General features: G+C 33.2%; 1 protein-coding gene across 2 annotated transcripts in view; it reads left to right on the forward strand.

Moving 5' to 3' along the window:
- The window catches only part of LOC111638691, an 8,506-nt gene extending 2,420 nt beyond the window's left edge, over window positions 1-6,086 (forward strand). Inside the window, exons 1-2 of one of the 2 annotated variants that reach the window (XM_023384440.1) lie at window positions 4,466-4,686; window positions 4,861-6,086. In XM_023384440.1, coding sequence (XP_023240208.1) covers window positions 4,520-4,686; window positions 4,861-5,539 — 846 coding nt within the window. In that variant the 5' untranslated portion in view covers window positions 4,466-4,519 and the 3' untranslated portion in view covers window positions 5,540-6,086. Of the gene's footprint in view, window positions 1-4,465; window positions 4,687-4,860 lie in introns of those variants that run through there. The other variant, XM_023384441.1, reaches the window with a different exon arrangement.
- The last annotated feature ends 11,232 nt before the right edge of the window (window positions 6,087-17,318 follow it).

Raw genomic sequence — 17,318 nt, forward strand, 5'->3', positions numbered from 1 at the left:
AGCTGTCGTTGCATCTTGCCCAAAGTTTTCTCCAAAAAAGGCATTGAATGTTAGGTTCCATAATAACGGACCGCAAACAGACCCTTGGGGACATCCACAGACAATTTCTCTTTCTGTCGTGTGTGCACCGTATTCAAGAATGGCTTTGCGATTACTTAAATAACTTACAAATATATTATAAATGTCAGCTGGGCAGGCTGTATTTCTTATTTGATGTAACACAAACGGCCACCACGCACTGTCGAAAGCTTTGGATATGTCTAAGCTAATGGCCAATACGTACTTGTTATATTCAAGTAGACTTTTGATGTTATGTACTGCATGATTTATTGCATCACTGGTGGAAATTTGTTGCCTAAAGCCAAATTGCGTATTGTAAAGTATGTTGTTTTTCTCAACCATCCAGGTTAATCGATCTGTTAATAGACGCTCAAGTACTTTTCCAAAAATAGGTAATAGAGAGATTGGTCTTGTTTCACTGGGCTTGTTGGGTTTAGGGACAGGAACTATTTTCGCAATTTTCCATCTGGTAGGAAAAATGCCTGTGAATAAACAGACATTGTACAATTGTACAAGTTGTTGTGGAATCATTTCCCAAATATGTTTTGCAATTTTGGCAGTTATGCCATCAATGCCGGGAGATTTGCCTTCTTTTAGTCTTCTAATCGCATTATTTACTTCCTGATAAGTAAACTGAGGAGAGTTACCAGTGTTCATATGGTTGTTTATTTTTTCTCTTATTGATCTCTGCCAAGGGGTGTCGTCTGTGACACAATCCGAGATACAATAACTATCCATTCGCAGCTTAAGGGTGTTCAAAAGGTATGTATCTATTGTTGATTGCTGTATTGTTTCAGGATCATTATTTATTAATATTTGCTGCTTTCGTAACTTATTCGTACATAATTTTGTAAGGTATCCCCATGGATTGGATGAGGCAGCAGTGCAGTAATTACGCCAAGATTGTATTTTAGCGTTCTTTATTTCTTTTTTATAGACAACTTGATGTGCATAATATTCTTGCTTATATATAGCACGATTCGGTTCATATCGACACTTTTGATATCGTCTTCGCAGGTAATTGTTCATTTTTCGGAGGTCAGTGAGCCCGTCATTCCACCAGGGTACAGATTTTGATCTAGGATTGGTTTTAGGGATATATCTATGGCATGCTTGTTCAATTACCTTGATATTGAAATCGAGAGTTTTTTCGATGGTTTCTTTGTTAGTAGTATTATTGATATTATTATATGTCGATAGGTTGTTTGATAGATAGCTTAGCATACTTTCCCAATCGGCCAGAGCTAGGTTAAACCTAGGTTTATTTGCAGAGGCAATTTGCGCACTGTCATTGCTTTTAAGCTGGAATGAAATGTAAGCATGGTCACTGAGGCTATTTTCAGAGTGAACTCTCCAGTTTTCTAACTCAGTAATACATTCTGAACTGCATACTGCAACATCTATCCATGTTTCCCCATTTCTAGCAACATAAGTCGGGGGGGATAGCGGGTTATTTAATAATTGTAAACCATTAGAAGCTATAAAATTTTCAAAAATATCTCCACGGTTGTCATGTTGCTCACCACCCCATGCAGGTGAGTGTGCATTTATATCCCCCGCAATGATAAACCGAGCATTATGAAATTTATTAATTAGATTTTGTAATTTGTTAATAATAATATTCAGATTCATGTCGCGTGGACAATATATATTGATAATGATGTAAGTATTGTTATTAAAATAAATTTCATTGCATACAATGTGTTCATTCGACAAGATCTTGTGATGAAGGATGGTAAAATTTGTGTTGGTAATAACATTAATTGCCCATGGATAATTTTCAGTGCCTTTAAGTATTGAATAACGGGTTGGTAAGTAAGCCGGGTTATTATGCAGACAATAAGGCTCCTGTATTAAAATAAAATCATATTTGTGGCAGATAGATGCAAGAAGGGAAGTTGCTGCAATTCGTTTTCCCAAATTAATCTACAGAGATTATTATAAATGGTTCTTCTCAATTACAATACTTCAAAACGGAATTCACTGAAGGTGTGGTTTGGCTTGATGGAATAAGGCAACATGACATAGGCGATCTACAAGGTGAGTGCCTCCCGGAAAATTCTCCACTCTCCAAAAATTACATTATCTACATACCAGTGCATAAAACATTAACGACACAAGTCGTCAGGTATGCTTAACTTTAATTTATTTAAGTGCTCACAGCGAAAAAAGTATTAGTAGTATTACAAAAAACCTCTTACAAAACAACACAAAGCACTTCAAACATATATTATTTATGCATTTTGTTAGCATAATTTTTTCATTCTTCTCACCTTTAAACAATAAACGGTCCTTTTCTTCAGTCCAAAATGGGTAGACGGGTGATGTGAGAGGAGCTGATATATCCGGACATTGAAAAATTCCTTGAATTTTTCGAGCAAACAATTCCGAATACCCTACCTAAGCATATTAAAATATAAATACTCTCTCTTATCAAGAGTTACGGGAGTGACTACCCGCCAAGTAAAACAGTCACTGAATAACTATATTTACGGGAATCAGAGTTGCCGATTTTTGGGAGTCGATTTCTCTGTCCCCAAAAAACCTGAAGTAATCCCGAATATCTCGTTCGAAAGGAAATTGTTTTCTTAGATTGTGCACAAAATTTCAAAATTTTCTACACAGCAGTTGCCGTAATATAAGCAATTGAAATATGTAAAAATCGTCAAAAAAGGCTGTATTATTTATTCTTCTTGATCATCCGATACTTCAGATGCTCGTAGAGAAAAAACTATCGGGTCTAGAAAGCTCAAATTTTAAACTTAAGCCTTTCTCATCGTCAGTGAAGTGCCGGTCAAACTTCCGGGTCGATAGGTCAAAGTTCACGGGAGGGTTTTTCCATTGAACTAATTCAATTTCACGGCTTAATTTTATTCTTATAAAGATAAAATTTGCACGGAAAGAAATAAATTTTATTCAAATTGTTACTCAGAATTAAAAAATCTCAAATTTATGCCAATTAAAACTTTTTATAACGATTTTTTAAATATTGAAAGCATGGTGTAAAAAAATGAATTATTAAATCAACTTTTTCAAATTATTTAAAGACAGTCTATAATACTATTATAGTTTTAAATAATGAATAAATTAGAATTCATCTATACAGCATCATAAAATATAATATATTTAAAGTTGTATGTATAAATTATAAGTCATATTTAAACTGGTTACTTTTTTATTTATTGTATTGAAATATTGTAATAACCTCAGAATAGCGGACACCGTCGGGACAGAGAAGTTTGTCCGCTATTATAGGTGCATACAGTACATAATGGCGGCTATACTGTATTTTAACGCGGTCATCGTATAGTGAAGAATACAATGGACTATGAAAACATGAAAATAAATCATTTTTCAATAAATGATTTATTAAAAATTACATTTAAGCCACCAAAAAAACTGTCAAGATCATATATTACGTCATAAACGTGAGAAAACCGAATATCTTCCTACACTTTAAAGTGGTTAGCAAATCATCTTTGTTATAATATCTTTGAACTTTCACCACTATGACACACGTTTCCCATTATCTCCCTTCCTCCTCGACCTTTAGCCACCAAAATTTAACAGCATCGATCCCCATATATAAACTAACTTCCCTGCAAATTTCAAAAACTTTCGACAAAAAGCACAGAAGGTATTCAGCTTTAAAGAGAATGAACAAAATTGTACCACGCACACATACACACATACATTAACAACCATACATCCATACATAAAGGAAAAAAAAACGAATTTTTTTGGAATTTCTAGACGTTTCAAGGTCCCCCGAGTCCAAAAATATAAAAATCTTCGGGGGTGATTTTTCGACCGATCGCCATACTTTCCCTCTTATGTATAGAAGAAGGAAAAGAAAAGATTGAATTACAGACTAAAACCGCACCCACGGGATTGGAAGATTCAGATAAATGTTGTTTATGGTCGGTTGAGAGTCATGTTCTGGTGAAATAAAAAAAAATAAAATCACGCTTAAGTGCTAAGTGGGATCGAGGAGGATCCCACTCCTTTCATTTGCTTACGGTATGTTTGAATAGCTTCCATTTTGTAATAAAGGTAATATTAGATTATGGTGCATAAGTAAACCATATGTTGAAGTTACACTCAGCAATCCTTACAGAGTACTCTACATGTATATTCTGCATGAGATTTCACACACTGGTTTCTAGTGTTCCGAACACGTTGACCACGACAGAATTTGAACCGATCGCTCCAAGTTTAAACTTTAATTTCCTCTAAAAATTCATTTTATTTTTATTTAAAGTATCATTTCTTCGCTTTTTTTTTGCCGATTTTTGAGGTTCCTGTTAACTGTATTTTCATGTAATAAAATAAAATCGATACGTTAAATTTTAATTATTGAAAATACGTAAAATCTGTCAAAATTAATTATTTGCTTACAATACAATCAATAACAATATATCTTCCAATCAAATTGTCGTCTTTCTTAGTGGAAATAAAAATGGATTCCGTTCTTTATTCTTTAGAAAACGAAACATTAACAGTTTCCTTATCGGAAATGTTTAATTCTAGTAATATATTAAATGCATTTATCGAAGAGTTTCCAATATCTAAACATCACATCATTTTTTACTTTGTGACTTTTACAATAATGGCCATAATCTTCTCGTAAGTTTAAATAACAATTTTTAAATATTTGCTACGAAAAACTTAACTGTAATATCATTTAATGCGTGTTTACTTGCATATGTTTTCTGTGTATCTTAATGCTTTATAAAATTATATTTCATATAAATTTACTAATGGAAATTTCAATTTCTTTATTTTTTATGGTTTTTATAGATTTATAAAAAAGATAGATACAGAAATATCATTTATACAGGACGGATTCGAACTGTATATATACGGCAAAGAATATAGCATGACGAAGTTTCAAGAATTAGGCCCAGATTTTACAAGAAGATTCTTAAATATAAGAAATGTTTGTTCCGTTCACGATTTCGCTTGCGAACAAAATGATTATGATCTACAATTTATTTGCTGGGAATTCTTCGATGAACACTGGAAAGGTATATTTAAGATGGAGGATTTTCTTTACTGTAAAGAACCAACAATCACGAGATTAGTCTCTCGTCCTACGTACGAGACGTTAGACGAATTAAGTTTGTTTCATGCCGTTGACGATTGGATTAATACGAAAATTACAACAGAGGAACACTTGGTGACAGATAAAAACACTATTCGACAACGAAGAAAAGAACTCATGCGACCGTTTCTACCGAAACTCAGATTGTTGGCAATTGCGAAAGACGATATGCAGAATATGTTTGATATGTTAGCGCTTCTATTAACAGAACACGAAATGCAAGCGATTCGTGATTTCTTCTCCAGCCAGGATTATCCTAACGCAGATTTATCCGATTTTCCCGAAACTCTTTGTAATAATACGATACAAAGAAATATGGATACGTACTGTACGACTCTTTGTTTGACTATAATAATAAAAGCAAGTCTCCGATAGGAAAAGAAGTTTCTGTCACCAGAAATACACAGTTCACTTGCGATATCTTTGTAAAGGAGGATTGTTTCCTGACTGATATTGTATTACCCGTGCATTTCAGCCATACTAAAACAGTAACTGTGGATTTGAACGTCAGTAAAAATGGAGATGAAAATTCAGGACAGTCGTATCATCTGGAATGCAATGATATTGGAGAAGCGACTTTATTACTACCGCACTTTCTAAAAAAGAATTCGGTGTATCACCTGTCATCAAAGTTTTCGGAAAACGAAGAAATGGATATTCGCATTTCTTCTAATGCACATTACTTTATAACTAAAGAAGAGAAGTCGGATAAATCAAAGAAAGAGAATAACGAAAAAGATGCTAACAACGTTTATTTCGAAGTTATTCTTTATTTTTAAAATCAACTCGTAAAAAACTATAAACCATATTTGGTACATTAATCAAAATTCCTTATAAAATTTTCATTTGAAAACTAAATTTTTATAATGAAGAACAAATATTGATTTATTAAATGTGTCGCATAAATTACAAATTAATTCAAAGAAAGCAAATAAATAAATAAATTTATACGGTATCGTTTGAAATCTGAATCGATAAGGGTTCATCCCGATATGTCTTGACAGATATTCCTTGATTACACCGGTGTGGGATTATAAAGTTTATGAGTGTTTTGATGGGGCCGCGAAAACAAATTGTGACACAAAGATTTACATTAAGAAAAAGCAAAAAAATAGTAGTTTAATTAATTATGCCAAAGCGTACAAAGGTTCTGGCGAGACCCAAGCTATCAGCCACTTTCAGTGAGACAATACTCGACTTCGCGACTACCGACACCGACATTTAGAATTAATTATAATAAAGCTACCGCGGACCTAATTCTAGTAATTTACAGCGATACAAATAGAAATAAGCACTAGACAACGAATTATATAATTATAAAGTAAAAAGGCAAAACAAGAAAAAAAAATCTTGTAAAAGTGTGTGTTATCTTCACTCTGCAACACGTAGGATTCCTACGTGTTGCCTTTTGTTGCATAATCAAAATGAATTATGTCATACAGTTTTGTCAACAAATAAGAGAAGAACATTAGTAACAAGAATTTATTCGAAGAAACCTTCGAATACCATAATAGAGAAAGTCAGAGACAGCCTATCAACACCAGAAAAGCTACAAAGACTTCATTTAGTAATCAGAAAAGATCTATATTGAGAGTAGCTTCCAATTGTCAACAAATTCTATAAGACATACAAATGTTTCGATAAGTGTAGACACACGGGTGAATGAAATGAGAGATAGCAGTGATGATTATGTGTTGTTTTATAAACCACAAGGTAAGAAATGTGAAGAATATCTTATTTTAGTAGAATCTGACTTTGCTCTAGCTATTATGAATGATGGTCAGACTTTGATGTTAGAAAAATATGGAAATGATGCTATGTGTGTTGAGAAAACCCACGGTGTTAATGCTTGTTATTTTGAATTAACATCACTGATAATAATTGATAATATGCGAAAAGGTTTTCCTCGTGCTTTTCTGTTTAGTAACAGAACTAACAAGGAAATATTACAGATGTTTTTTCCAAGATTAAAGAACGAGTAAGCTCCTTGCCACAAAACATTTATGTCAGATATAAGTGCATGTTATGGGGGAACCTGCTCAAAGGTTATATTGTTCGTGGTATATTGACCGTGCATGCTAAAGAGAAAAAGACCGAAGTGTATAAAATCACACGATCACAGATGCATGAAACAGATGAAGAAACATTTAAATTAATTTCAGAAGCAGCAGTAATGAAGTAGGTTGATGATTTGGAGTTGAAAAAGAAAAATCTGCAATGCCGCCTAGATTATATTGAAAAATTTCTAATTTGCAGAAGAAATTGAAGGTTTAGAAAGACTGTCAAGACCCATAGAACCCATATTAGAAGCAATTCGAGCATATATAAACAAAGAGAGTTTTAATGGAACAAAAAAAAAGAACATAGACCCTCAACGAGGATTTACTGGTTAATTTAAAATTTATTTAGAACTATTAATTATTACAAATCAGCAACATGCTGAGATGCAGTAAACATTTATGAATCACCTCGTATATTGTTTTAGATGACATTTACATTAATTAAATAAGAAAACAATAAAATTATGATATGGTCATAATACCCAAGGATATTTACATTAGCAAGGTATGTACAATTATATAGACTTACAAGTTGAGTATTATGAGAGAATGGTATACATAATAAATGTAAACATACAAAAAAATTAAATCATATCTTCATACTGAGTATAGATAGTTTTATGTGAGTTACAAATAAACCATTTACAGTATTAATATTTAGAGTAGGAACTTAACATTGTTCCAGGAGATACAGGTATTAAAAATTTTGTCTACCCAGTGCCAAAGTTACTTAGCAATTGGTACTCAAAAAAGATAAAGTTACTCATTGTGATCACAGTCATTATTAATTATGATTGTAAGAATTTCTTTTCAATTTTTGTATTTACTGGAGTTGTCGAGAAGGAAGGGGAAATTATCATAATTCTTAGTAATACGTTTAACAATAGGACCTAATATATAATGGGCGATGAGAACAAGAGGATGGTTCTAAATTTAGCCATTTGGAGAGAGTATTCCAGACTCTTAATTAAGGTCCCACACTATCCATCCACCCTGATTCAGATTCTTTCTCATTATAATTCTTTTAAGTGGCTCAAAATCACTCTGCCAAATATATCTAAAAACATTTTTGTCGGGGTTGTGTGATGTCACAAACGTCTAGCTCCTAGATAAATCTTATTCTAAATTATGGGATTACGGCAAACAGAATCAGTTTCGGGTCGTAGTTACAAGCCTTATCATTTGTTTATCATATTATCAACGAATAAAATTTGATTTAATAATCTAGTGTCTTATATCAGGAGTCACTCCTGATATAAGACACTAGATTATTAAATCAAATTTTATTCGTTATTATTAAATACAGATCGTCCTCAATGTATGTCATACTTAAGTTCATAAAACGCGTCGTGATCGAAATAGTGGACATCAAATATCGATTTATCACCGAAATAATATATTATGTCAGAGATACGGTACATTGCCGGTTAACTAAAAACAATTTGTGTGCAAATATCTAGTATACATTACATGATACTTTTTCTTTAAATATGTATAAGTATTGTTTACTCTAAATGAATTTACAGTGCAGACGTGGCCTGAAAGAGTAATAAGTAGTTTCAGTTTGTTTTAAGTTATGGCAACGCAACACTTGGACGATCTGCCTAGGGGATGCCTTCGGGAAAAACTTTCTATAGAAAATTCTTCTACGTAACTTACACACACGAAAAAAACCCGGAAACTTTAGGCATTGATTCGGGTCCGGATCAGGCGAAAACCCAAATCCAACCACCACTGTTCGGTAGATTTATCATGACCATGACAATATACAGTAGAAGAAGTATTCATTAAAAACATTTGCTTGTATTCAGTTAGGACAGGTCCGTGCGTAGGATTTATTAAATGAACGAGAGTTTGAAAACACATTATTTTTCTTAACACGCTTTATTTATTTTTACAATCTAGGCATAGAGAAACACAATACAGTAGATTAAGAACAAACCGAACGGATACAGAATAAATATTAGTTATATATAATATAATGTTTAATTTTACTTTTTAAGGGTTGAAAAATGAAACGTTCAAACCGATTTAATTTCTTACAATAATTAGCGTTGAAATCAAGTAAAATATATACTGTAGACTACAATATTCCGTAAATTGTAATTATTAGCGATTATTTTTGCAACAAAGTGGAATTTTGAAATAAATTTAAAATGTGTGCAGCGAAAGAAATGCACTTGTTATCTCCGCCTTTCAAAATGTCCCGAACTTGCAGCAGAACATTGAAGGCGGAGTAGAGCGAACTGTATACCTATTAACGAGAAAAAGAACAATTAATTTTTTCCTATTTTTTCACGTTTTAAATCTTCACAGCTGTAAATTNACAATAATTAGTGTTGAAATCAAGTAAAATGTTTACAATATTCCGTAAATGGTAATTATTAGCGACATTATTTCTGCAACAAAGTGGAATTTCGAGATAAATTTAAAATGTGCGCAGCGAAAGAAATGCACTTGTTATCTCCACCGTTCAAAATGTCCCGAATTTGCATCAGAACGTTGAAGGCAGAGTAGAGCGAACTGTACACCTATTAACGAGAAAAAGAACAATTTTTTCCTATTTTTTTTCACGTTTTAAAATCTTTACAGCTGTAAATTAATCGCTACAGAACTCGAATTTATACTCTAAGTATGTGTCTTATATTTAATAAACTTCCATATACCTTTACCGGACATTCCTTCGATACAACGAAAAAACCACCGCAACTAAATCCCAGTTCGTTTTCTCGAAATTTTTTCATGAAATCCAACATCTAAATAAATATAAATTTTAATTATACGAGTACAGTTTTATTTATAATTATTTCAAAATACAATAAACTTACTTTTATTTTGTCTTCTACCGCCAAACGAGCGGAAGCGAAGATCCTTATTTCTTGAAAAGAATCATAAACCTAAACATATAAAATTAAAAAAATGTCATTGAAAATACAAAATTGATACAAATTCTTATTCTGCCCAACAGAACTTACGAATGCCGAAATACGGGAAACAGCAAAAGAGAACAACAATGCTAGAAAAACGCAAAAAATGGTGGCGAGACATAATAATAGCCGAAAAATTATATCCAGTTCAACGAAAATAGAATGGTAAATAAGTAATGCTACGATATAAATTACCATGCCAAATATAACGAAAAATAGTTCCTTCCATTTATTATTTATCTGATTTATAAGATCATAAATCTCTGCATGCTTCCAGATTATTTCGTCCACGTCATACTTTGCGCACCTATTTCTCGTTAATTGTAATTGTTTCGCTAACTCTTTGAATCTTTCCAGTATCAGAAGGCCTACTGATAACGATGCCGGTATAATCCATAAATAGAATGCAATTGTGTAAGAACCAATTACAGTAAACGAAAGACAGCAATAAACTGCGCGAAAATAACTCGAATCATTCTCTATTAACCAAGAAAAAAAGAGTGAGGAAATCCAAGCGACAATAATGAAAATTACGAGAAAAGATGCACCGAAAAACCCTAACATTACCAATTGATACCGAAACAATCTTTCCTTCTCACCGGTATAACTCGATATTTTCATGTCAAAGCTTATCTTTTTCCTACCGATATGTATGCAAAGAATGCAACCAATATCTATGAAATGAAAGGCAACTTTCAGAAAAGGATGCATTTCTTCACCGTTAAATCTTTCAACATCGCTACAGAAAATAACATTCTCTTCAGTTGCAAGATTCTCAAGGACAAATATAATTGTTTCAATAACCAACCATATCAGAATGAATTTCCTATAAAATTCTATTACTTTTGATTGTCTGGCGTTCAACTGGTGACAATCGCAGCGTTTGTAAAAAACATCGCCAAAAACTATAGAGATAGAAATTATGGGATAAAGCATACAATAAACACAATTCTCCGCCATATTGCGTCTAACAAGAAGCAATGGAGCTTATTACTCTACAGCATTTCTAAATTATTACTCTAATGGTGTTTGCTAGAAACAGCCACAGTTCCCTTCTCCTACCACGTGTATTAGCTTATATTAGAATGTAAATAAGCGAAATAGTTTACTCATCTATGCGATGTGCAGAATTTTATGATTCCAATGCAATCGATCTATATCAGTTCAATTTGAAATGAATATTTCTATATTTCTAGTTATAAATAATAGAATTCGATTCCTTTTTTAATAATAGATAAGATGTTATTAGATTGGACTGGCTTGAATCGATTGAATTAAGGAAATGCAACACTTGGGTGATCTGCAAAGGAGGAGAGTCTCCCCGCAGGACTTCCTTGGAAAAAACTAGACCCTATTTAGGTATTTTTATGGGAAACTGAACCCTGTGTAGGTGTTAAACACGCGAAGAAAACCCGGATAATTTACGTGGCCGACCCGTTGGTGAGGCTGACCTGCAACTTGTATCCAGAGATTTATATACTCGTCCACTGGGTAACCAAATTAAACAAAACCTGTCTTCGAAATATTAACAGTAAAAAGAATAAAACTGATTTTGTTGTTTTATTGATTTTTACTTGTAAAACAATCGCGATCATTTAATTAATAATAATAATATTGGTAATGAAGAATGTTGATATTTACAAGATACTCGAGGTATTTATCGATATTTATACAAGATCTTATATAACTTTGCAAAAGTGTATTAAATCACATGGTTTATTACTTTATATGATTGTGATATTCGAAATATCTTATTATCGTTATATAAATAAAAATTTTATATAATGCATTTAATAACTTCTTAATTACAAGATCTTACTTAATGAAACGTTTCGAAGTGAGTATCAAAGAATTTAACTTAAAATAATTATCTTATTTCCAAATAATCATCTGTTTTCACGTGGGAATGAATTAATCTCTCGTGTAATTTTCAATTCAAAACCTTTGCTTTTCCTATTGCTACTCATCTTTACTCCCGACAATACACATGAACTATTCAAATGACCCAGATAAAATACTTTTGTTTTTAAACATCAAAAGGTAAGAATCCGGAAAAAATCGGGGTTTTCACTTGTCTTTGTACTAGAAATCCCAGAAAGATTTCTTCTTCGAGGTGATAGAAAATAAATAACAATTCGAAACAATTGTTAGATAAGTATGAAGTCTTATTGCGTTAAAGTTCGCAAAGAACTATTGTAATTTTGTTCTATTTCTACTTTTCCGGCTGTTATACTGTATAAAACAGAGAGACAGTATGGCATTCGGTCAAAAAAATGACCCCAAAATGTTTACAGTTTTGGACTTAAGACACCTTAAAACGTGAAAAACAAATCGAGTGTAATTTCTGTATGTATGGATGTCAGTGTGTATGGCAGGATTTTGTTTCCCTGTTTGAAGCTTAATAACTCCCGTGCCTTTAGTCGAAAATTTCTGAAATTTTGTAGGAAAGTTTAGTTTTTAAGGGGATTGACGCTGTTAAATTTTGGTGATTAAAGTTCGAGGGGATGGGGAGATAATGGGGATCGTGTGTATTACCAGTAGGGTTGGACTTAATGACGATTTTACTCGTTATTAGCATTTACAATTTTTTACAAAACTTATCCCTACCTTCAAAATTAAGTGTTTTGTCATTTCATAATAGTTAAAAATACTGTAAGGTCTCTTTTTATGCGGATTATTTTTATGCGATTTTGAAGTTGTGCGGTTTGTATTTCTTCCAAAAATTTCTTGGACAAACATACATATAGGCTTGTTTAGGAAGCCCGCGTATAGTCTCCAAAAATCGTGGAACGCTCAAAGCTCACTCCATTTGTTCCACTGACATATAACGTTCATGGATGTAAAGTACAGCTAGATCTACCTTAATCGCTTTAGTTCCTAGCAATTTTTGATATAAATGTAATTAAACATAAAAAATACTTAAAACTGAAAAAAACGAAAGAAATGCGTTAATTTTGAAAAAAAAAAAAGCTTCAAAGTTTAATTTCCTTTGTCTTGCCCTTCTGTGAAATTTAACACCGATGAGTCATTGTTTACACATCTGGATGACCTTGAACACAGCTGGAGTCGGATTTCCCGGGGCATTCTCATAGACGTCGCGGGAGAACAAGGGTTTAAAGTAGGGTGAACACTAGCTGGCCGTATATTTTTAAATATTTTTAAAAAATTTGAAGACTTTTTGTTTGGAAAATTTTTGTTTTGAATTTTTGGAATGTTTTTTAACATTCCAAAAATTCAAAACAAAAATTTTTCGGCCTTAAGGACCGTGTTTTATGTAATGCTATGTAATCTGCCCGTGTTAACTCGGGCGAAGAACTAAATTTTAATTAACTCTTCACATCCAGATGTCAGTGATTTGTTTTTAGAGTGAGCTTTTGCAATTCGGGGCCCTTGTACATGATACTTACCATCGACAAATCGCTATTACATCATTCTGAGTTTCGTATTGAAAGGTATAAACTGTAATTGTTTTGAAATTAAGTTTTATTTTAGCGGTGTTTTGTTCATTTTTATAATAAGTAGCGAGTTTAAATTTTACTGATTTCAAGTTGCAGTAATAAGCAGCACATTTTGATTTCTGGATTAAAACGTATAAAGTGAGTGTCGTAAAGTTTTATTTTTCATTAGAAGAGGTTTTTTGCCTTCTCAATATCGTAAGTCTAAATTTTTCTAATTTCTTTTTTAAGATTTTACGTATTTGGCCCAATGGAGGAAAAAAAACATCAAAGACAATCAAAATGGAAACGAAAATTGCAATTTTAGATCGCTTAGCAAAAGGAGAAGGATCTACGGCGATTGGAAAACAATTTAATTTCTGCAAACTTTTTAATGCGGTTTTAAGTTAATTTTAAGTCGTTGTTTTGGTTTTATGTGATTTTAGAAAATTACGGAACGTATCCCTACTTTTTCAAGGCAAGTAAAGTCTTTTTTTATGCGAATTTTTTATATGCGCTTTTCTGTAGAACGTATCCACCGCATAAAACGAGACCTTACAGCATTTTGTTTTCTACCATACTGTGAAGGTCGCCGAATTGGTTATATCCAAATGTCAGGACTTATCGTATGTGGTATGAAGAAAAGTGAGGCAAATAGCTACAGTGATAAACAAACCCGTTTATTTATACTAAGTCTTACAATCTAGAGCAGTGTTTCCTAACCTTTTTTGTGCTATGCCCCACCTAAGCCTTTCTAAAATTCTTATGCCCCCCTAACATCTACAGCGGCTATACGGTTAACTTAAAATCTGGACGAGTCCATTTTCGAATTGCCGCTCTTAAAAACCAAATTGCCCCCCTGTGGGGCGTGGGCCAAACTTTGAGAAACACTGATCTAGAGTGTCTTGTCTTCTGGTAGCTCTGGACTGTTCAGTTATTGGCCCCGGGGCAGTCAGTCGATGCTCGATGGTGTAGGAGGTTGTGACGAAGGGCCCGAAGTTCAAACTGGATGGTGTCCACTCGTGGAGGCAGGGAAAAGTCTGGACAGTTGACTATAGTTGTTAGCTGGGGAAAATCTGGATAGTGGTTGATACTATCAGAGGCTGGGAGAAGTCTGGAAGAAGTCTCTGCAGGGAAAGCAGGAAAAGTCTCCCTTTGTCCTTGAGATCCAGGTTTTTAAAAGATTCTCTTCCCCGGATCTCTAGTTTTTGATTGGTCGGTTTCCTATATCCAAGCGGATGACAAACCATTCGGGCTACTAGAGGGTTTAATTCGACACTGTGTTGTAATCCGATCAAGGGTAATTAATCGCACCTTGAAACTCCTGCTCGTATTTAATTGTTTCGAATTCTTATAAGTCTGACACATAATATCAGCGCTGCATCTCCTTTTAAGGTTATCTAAAAGCATTTTTATCCTCTCGATTAATAATTTTATTACTTCCTGATGTTTTTTTCCAATTTTTACGAGCGTTAGTATCAAAGCCATCGGGCTTTGATTTTAACGCTCGAGTATCGTTTGGCCTCACAGTACTTACAACGTATATAGGTCTTGTATTTTGCTAAACTATGGTGGATTTGGTCATAAGCCAACAACAGCCAATGACCGTGTAATCTGGCAGTGGCTAAATGCGAGATTACACGTAATTTCTACAGGCATTCTAATAACATGCGCTTAGAAGTAAGAATGAATCATCATCAAAATTGGCTTGATGATTCAAATGTATACACCTGTGAAAATGTCGAAGATAGAAATGAAAAATCTGGGAAACCATAGAATTTATTACATTCACTTTCAAATTTATAATTAAAATATTTGAATTTTCACTAATATAATGTCGTTTATAAATATGAAGCAAAAATAATTTATTTTCTAATAAATTTAGAAAAACTAAAGTATTTTATTTTTATAGAGTTTTGAGAAATAAAGTTTAACAATACAGTAGTGCCGGTTATCTATTAACTGCTTTCGAGGGGAGTTTTGAATTAATAAAACGTGACTTCCGGTTTGAGTGGGAAGTTCATATATAGTTAATTAAGGTTTCCTGTCCTTAAGGTTTCCATATATAGTCTCGTATTTCATCTAATTCCATTCTCCAGATTAAAACAGACGGACAGAGGACAATGGGAATTTAGAGGTCTACAATTTTTTCAAATTGCAGTCACCTGAGGTCACGGGTCGACGAGAACTAACAGGATTGTAATACAAAATTGTGGCGTTGTAAATAATGAAGATAAAAATAAACAATTCTAAGCCGTCAGAAAAGAAAAGAAAAGAAAGACATGCCGAAGATCTTCTTCGATCACATACACGCGCGCGCGCATGGACATAACATCACTGTACACGAAGATATACACCGTTTAATTAACCTTTACTCGAATTCTCGCACTCACACGTCAAACGCCTGGTTCTGTGTAATTCGACACAATGAAACAACCAGAACACTCGCTTCCCACAAATCCAACCACTGGGTCCTCGTCCCGGGAAGTGGAAACGCCAATTTTAAAGATTAAAACGCTTTAAATTGGTGGCCGAAAGGGCTCTGGTAATCACAGATCTTGCATGGATTAAATGGAATTTCAGACATTAGCATCAATAATCGTTTTATGAAGAATTTTTTTGTTAAATCTCTGGAAATTTAGTATGGTAAGAAATTATCTGTGCACAAATCTCGCTCATATTTCAGTATTGCTAACTCTTACCTAAGATCATTAAAGATCTTCGTGCTCAACCTATATTTCGTCACACTTGCAATATGGCAGCTGGTGATGTTTTGTTTATGGAGGACTGTTTTAATCTTACCCATCCTTGGTTTCTGAAGATCCACAATGTGGGCTGGTGGACTGTATGAGACGGGACTCGACACATCGGATAAGATCGCCCTGGGTTCTTCAACAGCCCGAATTCGATCTCAGAGCGGTAGACTGAAGTCTCAACCGCTCAAACATCCGGCCTTCATCTTGTTATACTAGGTCTTGAAAGTATATCAAGTAACGGAACTTCCATATAAACAATTTCTTATTGTACTGTACAAATTGTGAATTATATCCATCATTGTAGATAACAAAGATATATTAATACAATTTGAAAGAAATGAAATGATAAAAATCGTTATGTACTCGGAGTGCAATCTCTAGTTTATAAAAAACAAAAGTCTGTATGTTTGTTGAGGAAATATTAATCAAATAATTAGATAAAACGACCATAATTATTACAGTGAAATTTGATGTATGCGATTAGAAAATTTCGTTTTTCTATTCTCACTTATCACTGCCACCTCATTTTGTGGGTGCTCTAGTCAAATGTAAACAATACGCTACGAATCGAGGATAACGTTTTAGACTTTATATTAAACGATGGATTGTATTGCTCCGTGTTCCAGTGCAAATATAAACAAAGTAAATAAGGATTATTAATTATAACCCCTATTTAACATCAATCACAGCAATTTCTTTATCAAAACTTCAAAGGTGACATTCCTGCAGACTTAAAATTACATATGAATTTGAGTATAATACTTGTTTCTTTGTAAGACAGTTTCTCCCATATCTACTTAAGAGTAATTAACAAATTTTATTACATAAGACGAGCCTTTATAATTCATCTTATGTTAGTAAAATTATTTAACAGTTAAATATATACCTTTTATTTTTGGATTTGATGAGCTGCTTCTGTTGAGATTAAGTAAATACCTATTTAATCTTTACTAAACCATCAGAATTATAAAGCGATT

This window comes from Centruroides sculpturatus, unplaced genomic scaffold, assembly GCF_000671375.1.
Source record: "Centruroides sculpturatus isolate CEXI.00-Female unplaced genomic scaffold, Cexi_2.0 scaffold1198, whole genome shotgun sequence".
Classification (NCBI taxonomy): Eukaryota; Metazoa; Arthropoda; class Arachnida; order Scorpiones; family Buthidae; genus Centruroides; species Centruroides sculpturatus.